The sequence below is a fragment of the Scaptodrosophila lebanonensis genome, unplaced genomic scaffold, assembly GCF_003285725.1.
Source record: "Scaptodrosophila lebanonensis strain 11010-0011.00,11010-0021.00 unplaced genomic scaffold, SlebRS2 tig00000053-arrow-pilon, whole genome shotgun sequence".
In the NCBI taxonomy this organism is placed as follows: domain Eukaryota; kingdom Metazoa; phylum Arthropoda; class Insecta; order Diptera; family Drosophilidae; genus Scaptodrosophila; species Scaptodrosophila lebanonensis.
This window is the reverse complement of record NW_022060548.1, coordinates 4539435-4556185: the sequence shown is the minus strand read 5'-3', so window position 1 is coordinate 4556185 and position 16751 is coordinate 4539435. Positions and strand designations below refer to the sequence as shown.

General features: G+C 38.1%; 1 protein-coding gene across 1 annotated transcript in view; it reads right to left on the bottom strand.

Annotated features, from left to right (window-relative positions):
* The window catches only part of LOC115623823 (neuroligin-4, Y-linked), a 118728-nt gene that overhangs the window by 36855 nt on the left and 65122 nt on the right, over nt 1–16751 (bottom strand). The window contains exons 2-4 of the mRNA XM_030518367.1: nt 16184–16570; nt 13750–14778; nt 3380–3543 (exon numbers count right to left, since the gene is read on the bottom strand). Coding sequence (XP_030374227.1) covers nt 3380–3543; nt 13750–14537 — 952 coding nt within the window. The 5' untranslated portion in view covers nt 14538–14778; nt 16184–16570. The remainder of the gene's footprint in view (nt 1–3379; nt 3544–13749; nt 14779–16183; nt 16571–16751) is intronic.

Below are 16751 nucleotides of genomic sequence, written 5' to 3'. Positions count from 1 at the left end.
AATTGAATTTAATATTATGCCAACTGACTGAATGACTGACAGCCTGACTGGCTGGCTGTGCTATTCATTTCATTTCTTTTGCAGGCTCATTTCTTGGAAATGTACGCTTTCTTTGATTTGAGCTGAACGCTAATAACATTTGTTGTTTGGTAAGATTATTTTGTGAGCTAATGCTATACCTTTTAAGTTTTCTTCTCAAATAAATGCGCTGAGTAAAAATATGATGACAGAATATTGTAGTTGCTTGAGTTTAGAAACGCAATTATTAAGGATTCTTTTTTCTTACCCAGACCGGAGCCTACTAATGTTTACAAAGGAATACGCTTTTTTGCAATTGGTTTGGATGAGGGTACTGTAAAGTGAAGTCATTATAGTAGTAAGATTAAAAGGCAGGGCATTAGAGGAAGACCAAACAGCAGTACTCAGTTTTTTTTTTTTTTTTTTTTTTTTTTTTTTTTTTTTTTGACTTTTTTTTTTTGACTACTAATAGTAGTACGAATAGTAAGTCGTCAGGCGCGAGTCGCTTGAGGAAGTTGTCAGCCATAAGTCGTTCGAAGCAGATGTCAGCGGTCAGGAGAAATAAATCCGATACATATTCGATCGTGGAAGCAGCGGCAATCTAAGATGTAATTCAGCCTACAGTATTTCCTACTATTTTCAATCTATTTTCAATATATCCCATGATAACTTAATCATGTATTTTTTAATAAATTAAATTTATTTCATTTTTTATAATTCGATGTTTAAGTATTTAACATGTATACTCTGCTCCATTGTGCCTTTCAGAAATATTTCAAATCAGTCAGTGCCAATGATATCTGTTTAGAGCACGAGAGCTTAAACCAGGCAATTAGTAAAACGTTGCAGGTAGCTGCAAGCAAATCGAGGCTATCTTGGCCAAGCTTCTGCCAGCTGGCAATTGCCTGCTACTCGTATCTGATGTCTGATGGAGTCACGACTGCCTGTCTCTGGGCCTGTCTGGATGCCTTTAATTGACACGCAGGCAAAAGCAAACAAAAGCAAGTTCTGTGGTTGAAGTCTTGTCTGTTGTTTTGCTTGTCAGTCAGTTAGTCAGTCAGTCAGACAGTTAGTCAGGCACTGCAAGGCTTCCAGCTGGCCACTAAATTGTATTGTATATTAAATTTATGTAGCATTTCACGCGTTGATAGACAATTGAATTTGCTGCCAAGCAAGCAAAACATGCCTTTGCACTTCATGATGCAGTTATATGTATTGGTTGTTGCTGTTGCTGCTGTTGTTTCTGTTTTTGCTGCTGGCAGGTGTTGTCAAGTCGCTTTAGTTTTGCAATCATCGCTGTTCCCATTGCTGTTCCTGTTTCTGTTGCTGATGGGTTCCATTAGAGCGCTTTGCGCTCATGTCTATGCCATCAACATACATCCGCATTCCTCTTTGCGTTTTAATTAAAATGTAATTTACTGCCATGTCGAACGACAGCGGCATGCCATAGATGCCTCAGTGCCCTGTTCAAAGTACGCTGGACTTGAGAGCTTTGAGTTTCTGGTCCTTCTCCTCTGGTTTGGCTGTAAAATCATTGCAGGCGACTGATTTAACGAACGCCTGACGAAGTGACGGCCCAAAGAAGTTTATTTTGCTTTTCCTATTTTCTTTTTTTTTGCTGTTGCCTTTAACTCTGCCCGTTATAATCAAATTGCTTTGCTGCTGCCGCTTTGCTGTTTGCCCAAATTGGTTTCATTTATGACTGATTGCTTTGGCTTTGCCAACGCCTAGGCCTTTGCCTTTGCCAGTGCCACTGCCTGGTGCAAAAGTTTTCGCCACATGCCACCGAAAAACGCTTAAGTGTAAATCTAAATTTTTTGGGTCATTTTGCACATTAATTTTGTACGACAGCAATACACGCACGTTTGGGCACGGAATCGATTGGCGCATAAGAAGTAATAGAGATACAGTGGGATGAAGCGAATAATAATTGGAAAATACGCCAGATGTCTAGGAATGTCCCTCTGTTAGCTAAATCATTTCAAATCTTTTCAGTTTCGGAAATAACATTACTTTTCTTGGATGAAAGGTATTATTTAATGTTTTTAAAAATGATTATTCTTAAATACGGGTGTTCAAAACTTATATCTGATCTAATAATATAATTACTATATTAAAATTACTTGTTAGAAAGAGAACATCGACAATTGCGATTGCGAGAGAAATTTAAACTTTTTGAGCTAGCCCTAATGGTAACTACTTATGTGGCTTTATACTCATAGATACCACGCATGGTTTTAACAAGTTCTGGGTTCTAGTTCTACTGGTCCATTTATGGCGATAGTCTTACTATTATTCGATTAAAAACTAATCTGTATTGCGTGGCATTTTGTAATGAGTTTTTAGAAAGTTTTTTTAAAATCGACAACCTTCAAAGTAGTGTTTGTTTCTGGAAAATACTCCAGCAGCTACCATCATACATAGATATTTTCGAAAACGCCATTTCATTATATTTCTAGGCTAGTGTAATCAGTATTTATATTTTCATTACATTTGGAAACTTATGTAAAAGGTATACTGTTTTGAAAAAGTAATTGCTGCTTTTACATAAGAATCTATTTCTTATTGAGCTTGGTTCCAATATTGATTTAAGTATTATATTTCAGAATGAATAAATAACATTTAATTTTTAATGTTTGTTAATTTAACACAAATTAGTTCACTTGTGCAGCTTTATGGAACTTTCTCCACAACTCTTTTCCTTTCACACCACAGTGCAGTGTAACGGAGAAGAAAATAATCAGCAGACAAACAGCAGAGCGCATGAATAGTTCCATGAAGCAGAAGGGGGCGAAGACAGGCAGACAAGCGGATCGACAGGCAGACAGACGTCTCTACTTTTTTTCTGCATAAATTTGGCCACTTTGCGCCGCTGTTGCCCACGAATCTAAGTATGGGCGGGGAATCGCTGTGAAAAATGTCGAAACATTTGTCTATTTGCATAAGGAAAGCGGATGAAAAAAAGAAAAAAAGAAATCAAACCGGCAACCTAAGCGAAAAATGCTCTGAGCTATGTCGAAAAAACGAAAAAATTAAAACAGCGCCAAAGCTGCTGACCCTTTTCCAAAATCGCCCGGCGACGCTTGCCTTTGGGATTAGCAGACAGATCGAAAGAAAAATAGAAGCAAGCTGTCCCCCAGCCACACGCATTTTGACGCTCGCCAATTTATTCAAATGCCTTGCAAAGTGCTAAATAAACAAGGCTCAAAAATGGCGCCCGGGAAGGACGATGCGTGTGCCTCATTTTTCTTGATTGTGGGCGACTGCGGCGAGAATTATAACGCACTTTGCTGCTAAATCCAAACACACACACACAAACATATATATACATATATACATATGTATTTATAGGTACACTCACCTTGTATGGGCACATAAATATTTAGATAAAGACAATCCTCTGATTGATTTTGCAGATATGGCAGCAGTCGCTTCAAATACTCCAAACGTCCCTTGGGCATGCGCTCCAAAGCGGCCGTCTCATTGCCAATGTCCGGCAGTCGTTGCGGGCAGACGGGACTAAATCTGTAATATACAAACAAAACAAAAAATGTAGGGTAAGAGTAATAAGTAAAAGGAGGAATAAGTAACAAGAAGTCTAGGCCAAAAAAAAAACTTTACTTTCGGGCCGCTTCAAACTTTGTCACTGCGTCGCATAAATAGGCTTATTTTCATGCTCGGCCTCCAATGTCGTTATAAACAGATTAATTTGCTTGGCATTGTGTAATCTTGGCCAAGAAAGAGCACGCAAAAGACAAAGAAAAACGAAGAAGGGGCAAGAAAAAAAATAAGCGAAAAGAGCAAAAGGCTCATGGGCTTGCGTGATTTTGTGTCTCTTGGTCGTAATAACTTTTTGATTTGGCCGAAGTTTGTATTAAACATTTATTTTTTTTCGGAGCTCGGTAAAAAGCATTTTCATTCGCAAATTGGTTTTCGATTTTCATGCCACCAGCATGAAAGAAATGAAGAAGGGATAGCAGAGTCTGGTAGAAAGTGAAATTCTGATTTGGGTTCAATATATTTGTTGTTGTTTGTTGCAATTCTGCAATTTGCTGTCATGCCATATGCTGAGTCCTTGTCCCCATTTATGATTGCCATGGTTAGTTTTGAATTTCTCGAGCATCAGCTGCTGACGCTAGTCAAAAGCACTCCCTCTCCATCGGTTGCCTTTGCAACATTTGGTATTATTTGCTTTTAATCTGCTGTGACAGCCATCAATCTTATTCGAAGACAAGCTGAGTTTGTGCTCCTCTTTTCCCAGCGCTAAAAGGGGAAATTTGCTTATTCAGTGTGTGGTCTGTTATTGTGGGTCGGTTTGTGTGCATTTTATTGAGAATGGCTCACAACTTGCACATTTTTTAATTGGCCAGTAGCATGGGAAGAACAACAAACGAGGAATGTAGTTTAAATTGCCCCAATCCAATAGCAACTATAACAAAGAGGAGTGCAATTTTTGCCAATTTCTTCGCCCATTTTTCAATACAAACTATTAGCAGAATGCTATGATTTCTATAAACATTTTTGTTCTAGATTGAGCTACTGGGCTAAATAATTGAACCCTCATTAGCAGCTTTTATTCAATTTAATTGCCTGGCTACCATAAAGTGATATGTTTTGTGAGTAAGTTGAAGTTCCTATTCCCATTTGTGGCTTTAAACGAAGCTCCTTTCATTTTAAAATATATTCAACCAAGAACAACGATTTGTTAATGCAATTATATAGCTATATATAGCTTATATATATATATATATAGTTTCTATTAAAAAATTGTAGTATTTGTAACATTGTTTTACCCACAATTCTCTTTATTAATAAAGTATATTTACTAGTTCACCTTGCTCTCATGAAAAATCTTAAAAGATATGAGGTTAAAGTTTTGCTTGAAAATGACTTTACTTCTTATTTAAAAACTGATTGCAGTACATCCTCATAATTTGTAGAGCGGCAGATTTGCAGAGGCACGGAATTATTAGACCGAATGGTTTCTATGATTGCAATTTAAACTTTTTAGGTTGAAATAAACAGCTCTTTGGTAAAATAGATACAACTTTATTGGGAAAACTGGCAGACAGAACACAGTGCCCTGCCGGCTTCACACATTTCTGCTGCTATCTACAAGTAATTATCAGCTGTTTAAGCGCTTGCTACTAAACAAGAGCTTTCCATTTCCCCAGCGTCCTCCATTTCCAGTTCCACTTCCACAATGACCGTTTCAGTAAATGAAGTCGAGTTTTAAGTGTGAAGCGCACCCTACATAGTAGTAGAACCCTCAACTCCATCCCAGCACGTCGCCCTTAATTACCGCACACATTTTATTGGCCCAAAACTCTCGCTTATCTGCACAACTTCAGTGCTGGTAAACTGCACACAAAACTCACATAAACAAGATCGCTGGCACTTGAAAAAGTGTGTACACACCACCACCAGCACATTAAAAATGCAAACAAATGGCTTTAACGAGCAAGCTTGCTGTACCTTCCACCTTTCCCAGCTACTCGGCAGCTTTGCTACTCTGTTTGCTGTCGTTGACATTGGTTGTCAAACTCCTCACCCCTCACCCATCCTCTACACTAGGAAAAAGAAATCTCACACAATCGCCGAAACTCTTTTCTTACTTAAAACACAAATACATACATATTTATAAAGCAATTTGTTTCTAGAAATGGGAACAATGTGCACACACATGTACTATATATTGTTAATATGAGAGGTTATTTATTTATTTTCTTAGTATAAATCGTAACATTTTTGATTGGCACATGAAATGCCTTTCAGGACGGTAAAGTTTTATTAATATTTTCGAATAATGCCACTTATTCATGAACAACATCACATCAACATTATTACTGGTGAGAAATTTGATAATTTTTTTGGCAAGAAATTTGATAATTTTTGGTTAATTATATTTACATAGCTGTGAGCTTCTTTTCAAAAAATATTTCAAAATTGGGAAATAATTATTTTGTTTAGTGTATGACCCACCCAAGCTTTGCGCCATAAAAACTTTTCACTTTCATTATTTTTAATATTTTGCTGGCGCTTACCGCTGCCAAAAGCAAATCGTCCAAAGTCTGCGTTGTCATTCCGGGTTGCAGCTTCTTGGTCATTAAGCCGAAACAATGGCGAGCGGGTGTGGAGTGGCAGAGAGGGGGCATTGAAGCTCTAGCGCAACTTTTATTACCTGCCTTATTGTTTTGCCATAAAATTAATGATTATTATGGCAATCACATGGGCCAACCACAAGCGTCCATAAAAATGGGGTCATTTTCGGGTCATACCCCCATCCACATACTATACCCTGACCCGGGGGCTTTGCAAAGCCTGGCAATTTTTTTTTCGTTTCGTGAGGCGTTTGAATTGCAATAAAAAATTAAATATACCTCGAATGAAACAAAAAGCAACAACCTATCTGGCAGGGGCGCTTGCAATAAAGTTGAGGAAATTAAATAAAATAAATTCTCATTTCGCTTTGTCATTAATGTTAATGTTGGTTGCGGGCAACGCTGGGACCGAAATGGCGTTGGGCCAATGGATGCCCACGCAAAAAAAAGTGAGCCCAAGAGATATGTGCAACATTTTTTAATGTGGCTATTGATTTTCGCTTTATGACATTTCGATGGCACTGACGGTTAATGAGTTGAGAGGTCGGGGCAGCAACCGACAAGTTTGTGAAAGGTCTTTGGGAAGGCATTGCAAAGAAAGCAGAATTTTTCCCTCAATTATGATGGGGTATGAGCATAAAATTGCAAAAAAAATGAAAAGAATGATTTAATAATGAGTGGCATGGTAATGGAAACATTAAAAAGAATATTTAGAATTTAATTGAGGGTTGTATTTTGAATCTTAGTAAAAAGAAGATGATTTGAAATATTGAAGAATATTAATTCAAGCTCGTAAATGAGAGTTATATCTACGCTAAAGATAATTAAAGTACCTAGAGTATTGAAAGTAATGGTAGGAATGAAACTCTTTCTTAAGACTTCCCCTTTAATGACAATTTTGTGGTTAGAGCGAAGTTTTTTTTGCAGCTTTTCCCGTCTATACCGCAATATACGAATGCATATATTTTTTGCAAACATTATTTTAAAAGGATCAAATGAGAAATTTTGACATTACAAGAGAATCTCAAGTATTAATATAAAATGAGAAATTTTATAAAACTTAGTCACTGTTCACAAAAATTAACATAGTTTGAAACAGAGTGTACATATAGATAGATTTTTAATTATAGCATGCTAGAAAGTAAATTAAAGCAATTGTTTGTTTTCTTTATTGTTCTCATCATCGTATGCAATTATAAATGTTCACTTAATCGTATTTAAAATTGGCCTTTGGTTCGACTCTTTATTTTTTAATGAAGGTGGAATGAATAGTATTCCAATGCTGAGATGTACGAGCATAAATTTGTTGTTTATGTTTAAAAGTTGAAAGCAGCCCCGAAAAGTCGTTGCTTAATTTGAATTTTAATACAAAACCGATTTGCCATTCACCACCGATTGCCACAGGTTGCTGACGACATCCCACCCCACAAGCCCAAAATATTATGCGCCTCTTTAACAGTAAACAAACAGTGAAAAACAAACCAAACAATTTTTAGTTTTCGACCGCGACCACAAACCGTGGGCTGCATATAAATCAAGCGCGAGAATAAACAGAGTCAGCCAACCATATCCAACCACAAATCGAGGCACGCACCCAACCAACCACACCGACCAACGCACGGAGGCGCTCACACACACAACTACAAGTATAGGGGCAGGTAATTTTCAATTCCCAAACAAAACAGACTAAGCTCCGACAACCTGAAGCACTCGAATGCCCAACGGACCAGAACGTCGCGTCTAATCTGCATGCGCTGCTTGTGACATCTTCTCAAAGACGAGGAAGGACATAGCTGCTTGTGTACTTAGAGACTGAACGTGAGACAAACCTAGAGATGAACCTTGGAATGGTTTAGAGCTGCAAACAGTTAGAGGTAAACAGAAGGCTCAGGCAAAGCTGGACCGCATTGGTGAGTAGATCAACAATGGCAGAGCATGAAAGAGAAGCACTGAGATATGCAATCGCTGCCATCCAAACATCAAACAAAGGCATAATCCCAGCGGAGAGAAAAAATTCACGTACTAACAACATATCTACAGAGAAAATTAAACGAAACGAATTTATTTCTTTTGCTTTCCTATGTTCCTCTGTAATAATAATAAAATAAACAAACAAAATGTAAAAACAAAATATTACATTATACTTAAATAGAAGCCTTATAAAATGCAATAATGATGGGTTCTAGAATATTTGATTGAAAACCTTGAATGAATGTCAAAGTTTATAACTGAATTGTGGACTTGGGATTGTTCCGGTTTGGAGCTAATATTATTTTCTTGTTTGAACTCTCGAGATTTTATACTCATACTTGTGTATCTGGCAGTCCTAAGAATGTTATTTCCAGCTCTACCTCAGAAAAGTGAAAACTAGAAAACTTGTTTTTGAAAGCAAAAGTTTAAAAATGCACAAAAATACTTTATGAAACAAGTATGTACAACATTAACTTCAAATTCAGTTTAGTAATAAAAACATGTTCCACGTATGAATATAACTTTACAGCGAAAAAGTATGGATGTTCGAATGTTTTCTCATTTATAAGACTTTGAACTGGTTATGAATCATTTAATAAATTACCTTTGCAAATGAATGCATATAGATAGCTTAACATTAAGGGTAAATCAATTAAGCTCCAAAATGTAAAGCCCTGTGCTATTTTATGCGCTTTCTGTCCTAAGTTCGAGTATAATTTGTCGTACAACTAATTTAATTTGCTTGAGTGTGCATCAGTTAGGTTTTTATTGCATTTCTGAGGAATCATTTTGATGAAGCTTGACTGTAGCTATTATAGCGCATGAAATTATATGCGACTTTGCGGCCACGTCAAGCAAAATAGATTAATTTTGCCTGCGGGCAGTCATGCTCATGTCCTTGTCGTTGATGTCCTCGCCGTTTACTTGCTGCTGCTGCTGCTACTGCTCCCACTTCTATTGCCGTTGCTACCTTAGCCTGGTCACACAAATTAGATTGGCAGCGGTAGTAGCTGCCACGCCCACAACGCCCACAATTCACGCACATAAAGCTTTTCTTGCCGCAGTCAAATTAAATAAAATCCAATTTAAAATGAATTTTCGCAATTTCATTTAAACGGCCAGACCGCACCAGCGACCTGCCGACCAGCACCACCCCATCCACCTTCAACCACCCAAAACCACCGAGTACTATAGCCCAGCATTTGGTAGCCAAGAGCACTTTCTGCATCAGCGCCCAGTTACGCGCCCTTCCTCTTCTTCTCTTCTTCCCTTTCCCCTTCCCCCGCCCTCTTACCCTTTTTGCCTTGTGGTGAGCTACTCTCGAGTCTCAAATTGGAATTAACGTTTTTAATGATGGAATTTTTTTTTTACAACTGCTTCTGTTGGCTCTACCCCCTCCCGCTTCCGTCTCCTCCCTGTCTTTTCTGGTGCCTGCCACTGCCTCAAGTGTACGCACAGTTTGTGGCTGTAGCCTCACAGACAAGTTGGCAATCGTGCGTCAGACCCTCCCTCTCGTTCACATTACGAGTGCCGCATTCATTAATGCGCCTTTTTTATTAGAAAAATCGTTAACTTGAGTTCTCCACATCGGCGTTGGCGTTGGCTTTGGCGTTATATTAAAAGTCTCGCACTGCATGCATATAAAACCGAGTTTATGGCGATTTTTACACTTCGTTTATGAGCTGCTGCGTCGTCGCAGTCGCAGCCATCCTCGGACCTAACAGGTAGCGCTAATCCGCTTGTATTTTATAATCCTTGTGCCGAAAGCCCCTCACCATCCGCCTATTCCGCCAGAGGTGCACAAGTGCAAAGTTGTTGGAAATTTATTTCATTTTTAATAAAAACAACAGGCCTTCAGGTGTGAGCTAAGCTTGAGCCGGTGGCTTTGCCCATGTCTGTGCCTCTTACTTTTGCGGTTGCGTGCCCTACGCTTGGCTTATCAAAGCGCCCAGAGAGCAAGCACCAGCTGCTTCTCCTTTATTTTACATATATAGTAAGTGTGACCAATTTATGCGTAGAATTTATGAGCAGACGACAGCATGAATAGGCAAGCAGGACGAGCACGCCAAGTTGGTAGCCAGATATGAGAGAGGGAGCAGTTTGTAACATTTTTATGTGGCCCAACAGCTCGTGTAGACAAATTGATTTAAATTATTAAAAAATGTGGAATGGTGTGTCGGCATGTAGTATTTATAAATATTGTTTTCAAACTTTAGACACATCAGCGCAATTATCGAAAAAAAAATTTAAATTCTTTTGATTAATTATTATTAATGCAAGACAAGTTACCTATATTCCAAGCTGAGTGGCTTTAAGCCCATACTGCTTTTGATTAATTTTTGTTTATCATAAACAAATGCTGGAGAAACAAATGATGGATGGACGGTGTTAACAGTAGAGGAAAAAGTGTTCAGATGCTGCCTTTGCTGGTATTTTAACCTTCCATACAGTAATCCAGAGCACTTTTTAATGCATCACTGAAGAGGAATTAATTTCATATACTTCTATGTATGTATATTGTTATATTGGCTTTAAACAATTTTTAATTGAAAAGGGGTATTAAAAGACTGCATTATTATATATACAGAAAAGCACACGAGTCTGTCACCTTTGGCATATATCTTTACTCTCAGAAATCACAATCGCCACATTATGTGGAATGGCTGCCCATAATTAACAAATATAAAGAATGGTAATGCTTAATGGTAAGCAACATGAAATACAAATACGTTTAAACTTTAAAGTATTGCCTTTCCATGTCTATGGCAAATACTGTTTTCTTAAATAATAATACAAATTAGTTCAACCTAGATTTCTAAGCTTAGCTCATCACGAAGTCTGTTCATATTTTCTACAATACTCTATGTTTCGCATTGTTGATGGAATATATTTTTAGGATAATATTTCAAAGCGGGGGAAAGGTTGTCGCCATAAAGCTTAACACTCTCCAGTGTCCACATTCCCCAGTGCTACTTAAAGTCTATTTTTAGGTAAATTACTGCGGGAACGTGACCACCCTTGGAACTAACTCTCGCTGTCAATTTGAGGGCTGTAAATCATATTAAGTTACTTGAGTGCCTCTGTGAAGAGGGTTGCTGTGTATCCGAGAATAAAACAAAATGATCCAAATGCCATAACTCAAGGGGAACAGCTGCTGCTCCAGCACTCGCGAGCGGGTCTCAACATTGCCGGCTGCAACAATTGTCACCTCAATTAACTTGCTCATTATTGTGAAGTGCGGAGGCGGCTGTCCGAAACGCGATGCCGGCGCCTGCCGTTTGTATAAGTCAACAGCATAAGAAGTTGCAAAGCAACGGCAACATAAAGCCAAAATGTGAAAATAATAAAAAGGATATATACACGCTCACAATGGTTAATGGATGGAAAGTGCATGGGAAAAAAGAAGGCGGAAAACACACAAAGCGGCAAAAATAAATTCAAAGGTCGACTGCGTTGAGCTTCCGCTTGAGATATTTTGCAAATTAAATATTTACACTGTCGCCAGCAGCGGCCCAAAAGCGAAAGCTACTAACAAGAAAACAACAAGCACAGCATCTAATTTACAAGAGCTCCCAAGTGGCAAATCATTATTCACAAAGAAATATCATTCAGTCAGGCATCTCCCCCCCTTTCGGTCACCAGAAATGCTTTGTTTGCCTCCAAAGGGTGCAGCACAAGTTTCCTTTCTTCATTTTTTTTGTTGTTTTTTTTTTTTTTTGTATATGGTATTATCTGTCCGGGTTAATGCTAAAAAAGGCCGCCAAAAAGGACCGGCAAAGCGAGTGCCACGCATTTTAAATCAACGCCCACCAAATAATATATAATTTTTCAAATTCTGCATAGCCTTCTTTTCTTGCTTTTAGGCTGCTGATAAATGTTGTGGCACCTGCTGTGCCCCGAATTTTGTGAGTTTTTTCTCCTCTGTTCTTCTCTGTTTGGCGCCACAATTGTCAATCACTCTCGAAGTCCAAGGTCTGTCCTGCATCATCATCTTCTTTCGTCTGACTGCTGACGAACGCTTTATTTGTCAGGTGAGCTGTCCCAGTTCGTCCTTGTCTGTTTCTTGGTGGCATTCTTGTTGTTGTTGTTGTTGCTGATGTTATAAAAAATGACAGAGCTAGGGACTAGCGGTTGGCTGTTGGCTGCTGGCGGCTGGCGGCCAATAAACTGCTTGAGTAATGTTCAGCAGATATTTCAACGCGTCAGCGTAATAAAGCTGTTGTGTCTGCTACTTTTAAGGTGAATGTTGAATCGTAAATGCTGTTGGGCAGCTATACAAAAGGTTATTAGCCTGATTTGAAGTTAAATTGCGGAAATGAATGCCGCTTCAACATGGCCGAGCTCTGAGCTTAAATGGCCAGCCAATAAGCAAGTGGCCACCTCAACGTGCGGTCGGTAAATGATGACTTGGCTTAAAGCTCCTACAGTGTAATAAGAGACTTAACCATTTTTTTTTTATTTTTATAACAAAGTAAAACATTTGAAGCTGCCTCGTAAAATTGTAACAAAAATTTTGTTAATGATTGGAATTTTATGTGCCTTCAGGTGAAAGCAGAGACTTATAGAGAGTCAGTAAGAATAGACCTTTATGCAAGCTTCTTCCAGAGTTTAGTTGAAGCAACAAAAGCCATTATCTCTTTATATTCCTTTTTTTATACACCACTTTTATTAAACTTTCTATATTCATATGAAAATGAAAGCATAAACAAAAACATTTTACACCAGAAACATTTGTTTTCAAGAACAACTTCTCGGAACATCACAAAATCGACTGTTTTATAGAATTTATAAGGCTTAGGTCTGACATCAGATCAACCTACGTACAAAATAAAATAAATTAATAAATTCCTATAAAAAAACAAACAAACCTTTCGAACTGCCTGATATCCACTCAATTTTTAAGGACAATTAATCGTGCGTGTGGTTTTTTATTAAAAAAGAATTGTATTGATAATTGCCTTTTAAATATAGCTGTTAAAATCATTTTTTTTTTCAAATAATAATAAATTTATGTTGAACACAAACTTTTTATCTTAAAATTTAATTCAAATATAAGTAAGAACTTAAGTAAGTATATAGACAATTAAATAATTTTAGAAAAAAACATATTTAATGGCAAAATTAGTGTCATCGGATTTAAGAATAAAATAAATCATGAAATTCACATATAAATCAATTACACTTTGTGGATTAATTAAGTTCGCTACACTCATTACAAACAGCACCTAATTTAATGCCCGAAATTATTGCTATTTAAATCTGAATTCGATTGATGATAAAAAAAACAAATTCAAAAATAAATCAATTACTTTTTCGCTACACGTATTACAAATAGTGTATACCCATGCCACATATCCGAGTAGTTTTCAGAGCTGGATTCAGCGCCATTTCACACTAAATGCAAATAGTTTGGCCCCCAACGGCGCGTACAACATGTCGTATGATTAACAACTAAGCATGTTGGCACCATAAACTTTACACCACACACAACCCCAAACACATCCGGCCATTATACAGTGTTGTAAAGTGGCTAAAGAGTGACTTAAAATTTATGTGAACTTAACCGGCCTGTCCCATTTACTCGCATTTAGCTCGGCCTAAGCACAAGAGCTTTGGGTGGATGGGGCGTATGCGCAATGTTGGAAAGTTTGCGACTTACCTGTCTGCCTTTTTGACGCCCGACCACATGGCCGCCGAGACGGGGGGCATGAAACGCAAATTGCCAACGGGAGGCGATGCATATGGAATGCCGCGATATGCCTCTACCGGATCCAAATGTCGTCCGTCTAATTGGACAATTATGCCAGAGATGGCACCATTGCGTGTGTGAATGATGCGCGATGAGAGCTGGGCGGGTAATTGATCATGATTAACATTGTTGTTGGTGTTGCCGCTGCCTCCGCTGCCTCCGCTGTTGCTGTTGCTGCTGGGCAAGCGACTACTGCGGTTGCTGCCACCTGTGCCACCTGATGACGAACTGGTCGCTGATGATGATGAGCTCGAGGCTGATGACGATGATGACGTAAGCGACAATGAGGGTACGGCACTCGAAGTTGCTGCGTTGTTGCCGTTCACGTTCACGTTCCCGTTGTTGTTGCTGTTGCTCCCTGAGATGCTACTGGAGGCGATCAATACGAGACCGCTGTTACTTGTTGCAAGATTGCTGCGCTGCTGTTGTTGTGCGCTTAAATTGCCGGATATGCTGCCGACGCCATTGTTGTAGGTAATGGCGGCGCTGCTGCCGACACGCGTTATGAGCAGCAGCAGCAGCGTCGATGTTGCTGCCGCGGCTGCTCCCGCTGTTGTTGCTGTGACTTTATGACACTGCTGTGCTTTTGTGCGTGCACGCGTTCGTGTTCTGATTGTTGTTGTTGTTGTTGTTTCACGCCTCCGTGTTGCTGCTGCTGCTGGCGGCAGTTGTCGCTTAAATTGCAGCAACATTACCATTATTATTATTGGTCAAAACGGCGCGTTGGCCTTTTCCAGAATGCTCCTCCCAATATTGTTGTTCTTTTTGTTGGACAACTTGGTAGCTTTGTGGCTGCTACTCTTGCTATTGTTGTTGCTGTTGTTTTTTAATTAACCACAATATTGATGTTTGTGGCAAAGGCCTTCTTTTTTCACTTCCAATATACTTTATAATTTAATCTGCAACCGCTTTTTGTTTCCTTTACGGCAGTTAAGTGAGCTGCAAAGAGTATAAAGAGATACTGCTGAAGTATTCATAAAAATTATTTTATAAAAAGAGGCTTATTATGAATTTATCGTACTTAAATATATATCGTACTAAATAAATCATTTGATTTCTGTAGCGAATTTAATGCTGATATGAGGTGCAAAAGTACGTTGAAAAAAAAGAGGAAAATAAATTAAAGTATACCTGAATATTAATGTTATAGGAAATAAGGAGACGCTTGAAAACTGAATATAATTTAAAACATTTACGATATAGCTATAATAACTTCGCACTTAGGTTATAGTTAAAACACCAAGATAGCTGTCATAAATAAATTAAAATCATGTTAATTTCTTTCAAGATATTTAAATTTTTGTAGTTATTTAAATAACAAGTATTACAATGTTTGTTATTAGCTCGTTTTAAAAATTTAAATTATATGGTACTGTCATAATCAAACAAATATTTGTTATTGTTTTAAAATTTTTTTTTTGGTTTTTTGCAATAAATATTTGATAAAAGCCACAAAATATTGGAAAAGTATTCGATTTTTTCAATGCATAGAATATAGTATTTATAGTTATTAATAATATAGCAATAATAGAATTTAATACATAAGTATTATTATGAATGTCTTTCATATATTCCATGTTTCTTATGACCAAGATAATTTTAATTAAATTTCAAATTCGTATTCTAAGTTATTCTTGATTAATTAATTTTAATCTGATCCGCATAATACAACCAACATTTTTAGGATCATCTTCATTAATCGAAAATTCTTCAAATTTTTAGGAAATTTTTCTTTTAGATGAAACTATCCAACTCTTAAGGTAATATAAAAACGGTGTCCCAAGTTTTTAATTTAACATAACAGCTCAACAAAATCTTCCTGCTTTGGTTTGTTTGTTTATTGTTTTCTAATTGTTACATTTTCTTATGAACTGTTCTGTTTTTTTGTTAAAACCTTTCGGCGAAAAGACTGTGATATTAAGTTAAATTTGATCAAAAGATAGCTTTTCTTCTTTTCTGCAAGCAGCTCTTTAAGCATGCTTGGGAATATTTCTACTTTAGGTCCTACCTTTTGACATAAACAATTGCTTGGATTAAAAAAGTAGTTTTGTGAATTTCTTTCAAGCGTCACTTTAAGTCGAATCTCCTCTACTATATGAGAGTATGCCACCATCTTGACCATTGGCTTGCGCTTTACGGCTGCCTGCCTCTGTGTAGGTAACGCGTGCTCGAGCTTTTTGAGCGCTCTCTTGTCAACTGCTTGGCTGCTTGGCCTTTTCAGTTTTTGTTTCGAGTAATGCACTTGACGTCTCTCATTTGTGTGTGTGTGCGTGTGTGGCTTTTGCCCAATTTAGGGTCTCGTATGTGTGTACGCATGTATGTATGAGGGTCTGTGAGTACTTACTTATTCTGCACGTAGGACGTTGTCTGCGCTGTAATGCAGGTGCTAAGCCTGCTGTCTTCTATGCCAGTGTCCTTGTATGCTTGTGTCCTTGCGGCAGACGACGTCGCTGCAGCACCAACTTGTTAACAAACGCTTCACGTACGTAGCACAGAGCTCCAACTCTTGTTGTTGTTGCTTCTGATGTTGTTGCTGCTGTTGCTGCTGTTGCGTTGTCTAAATGCCTGCACGCTACAATTGTCATGCAAGCAGGCATTTTTTGTTTTTGCAACGACGCCAACGACAACGTTGTGTTGCCTGCTTTTAGGCGCACACGTGCTCGCCGCTGACTTTACGAGTGCCAACTGCCTATCTGTCTATTGCTGCAGGCAGATGCTGCTCTCATGGTTGCTGCAAATGGCAAAATGAGTAGAGAGAAGGACTTTTCATTAGACATTTGCTATGGCATTCTTGAAGTCGCACAAACGATTATTAATAGCACTAGGCAACATAATTAGGTTCGGGTTGTGGCTTATTTGTAGCTGCTGGTTTGTTGGGTATTCCCAATGTAGTTATTACAATTATAAGCATA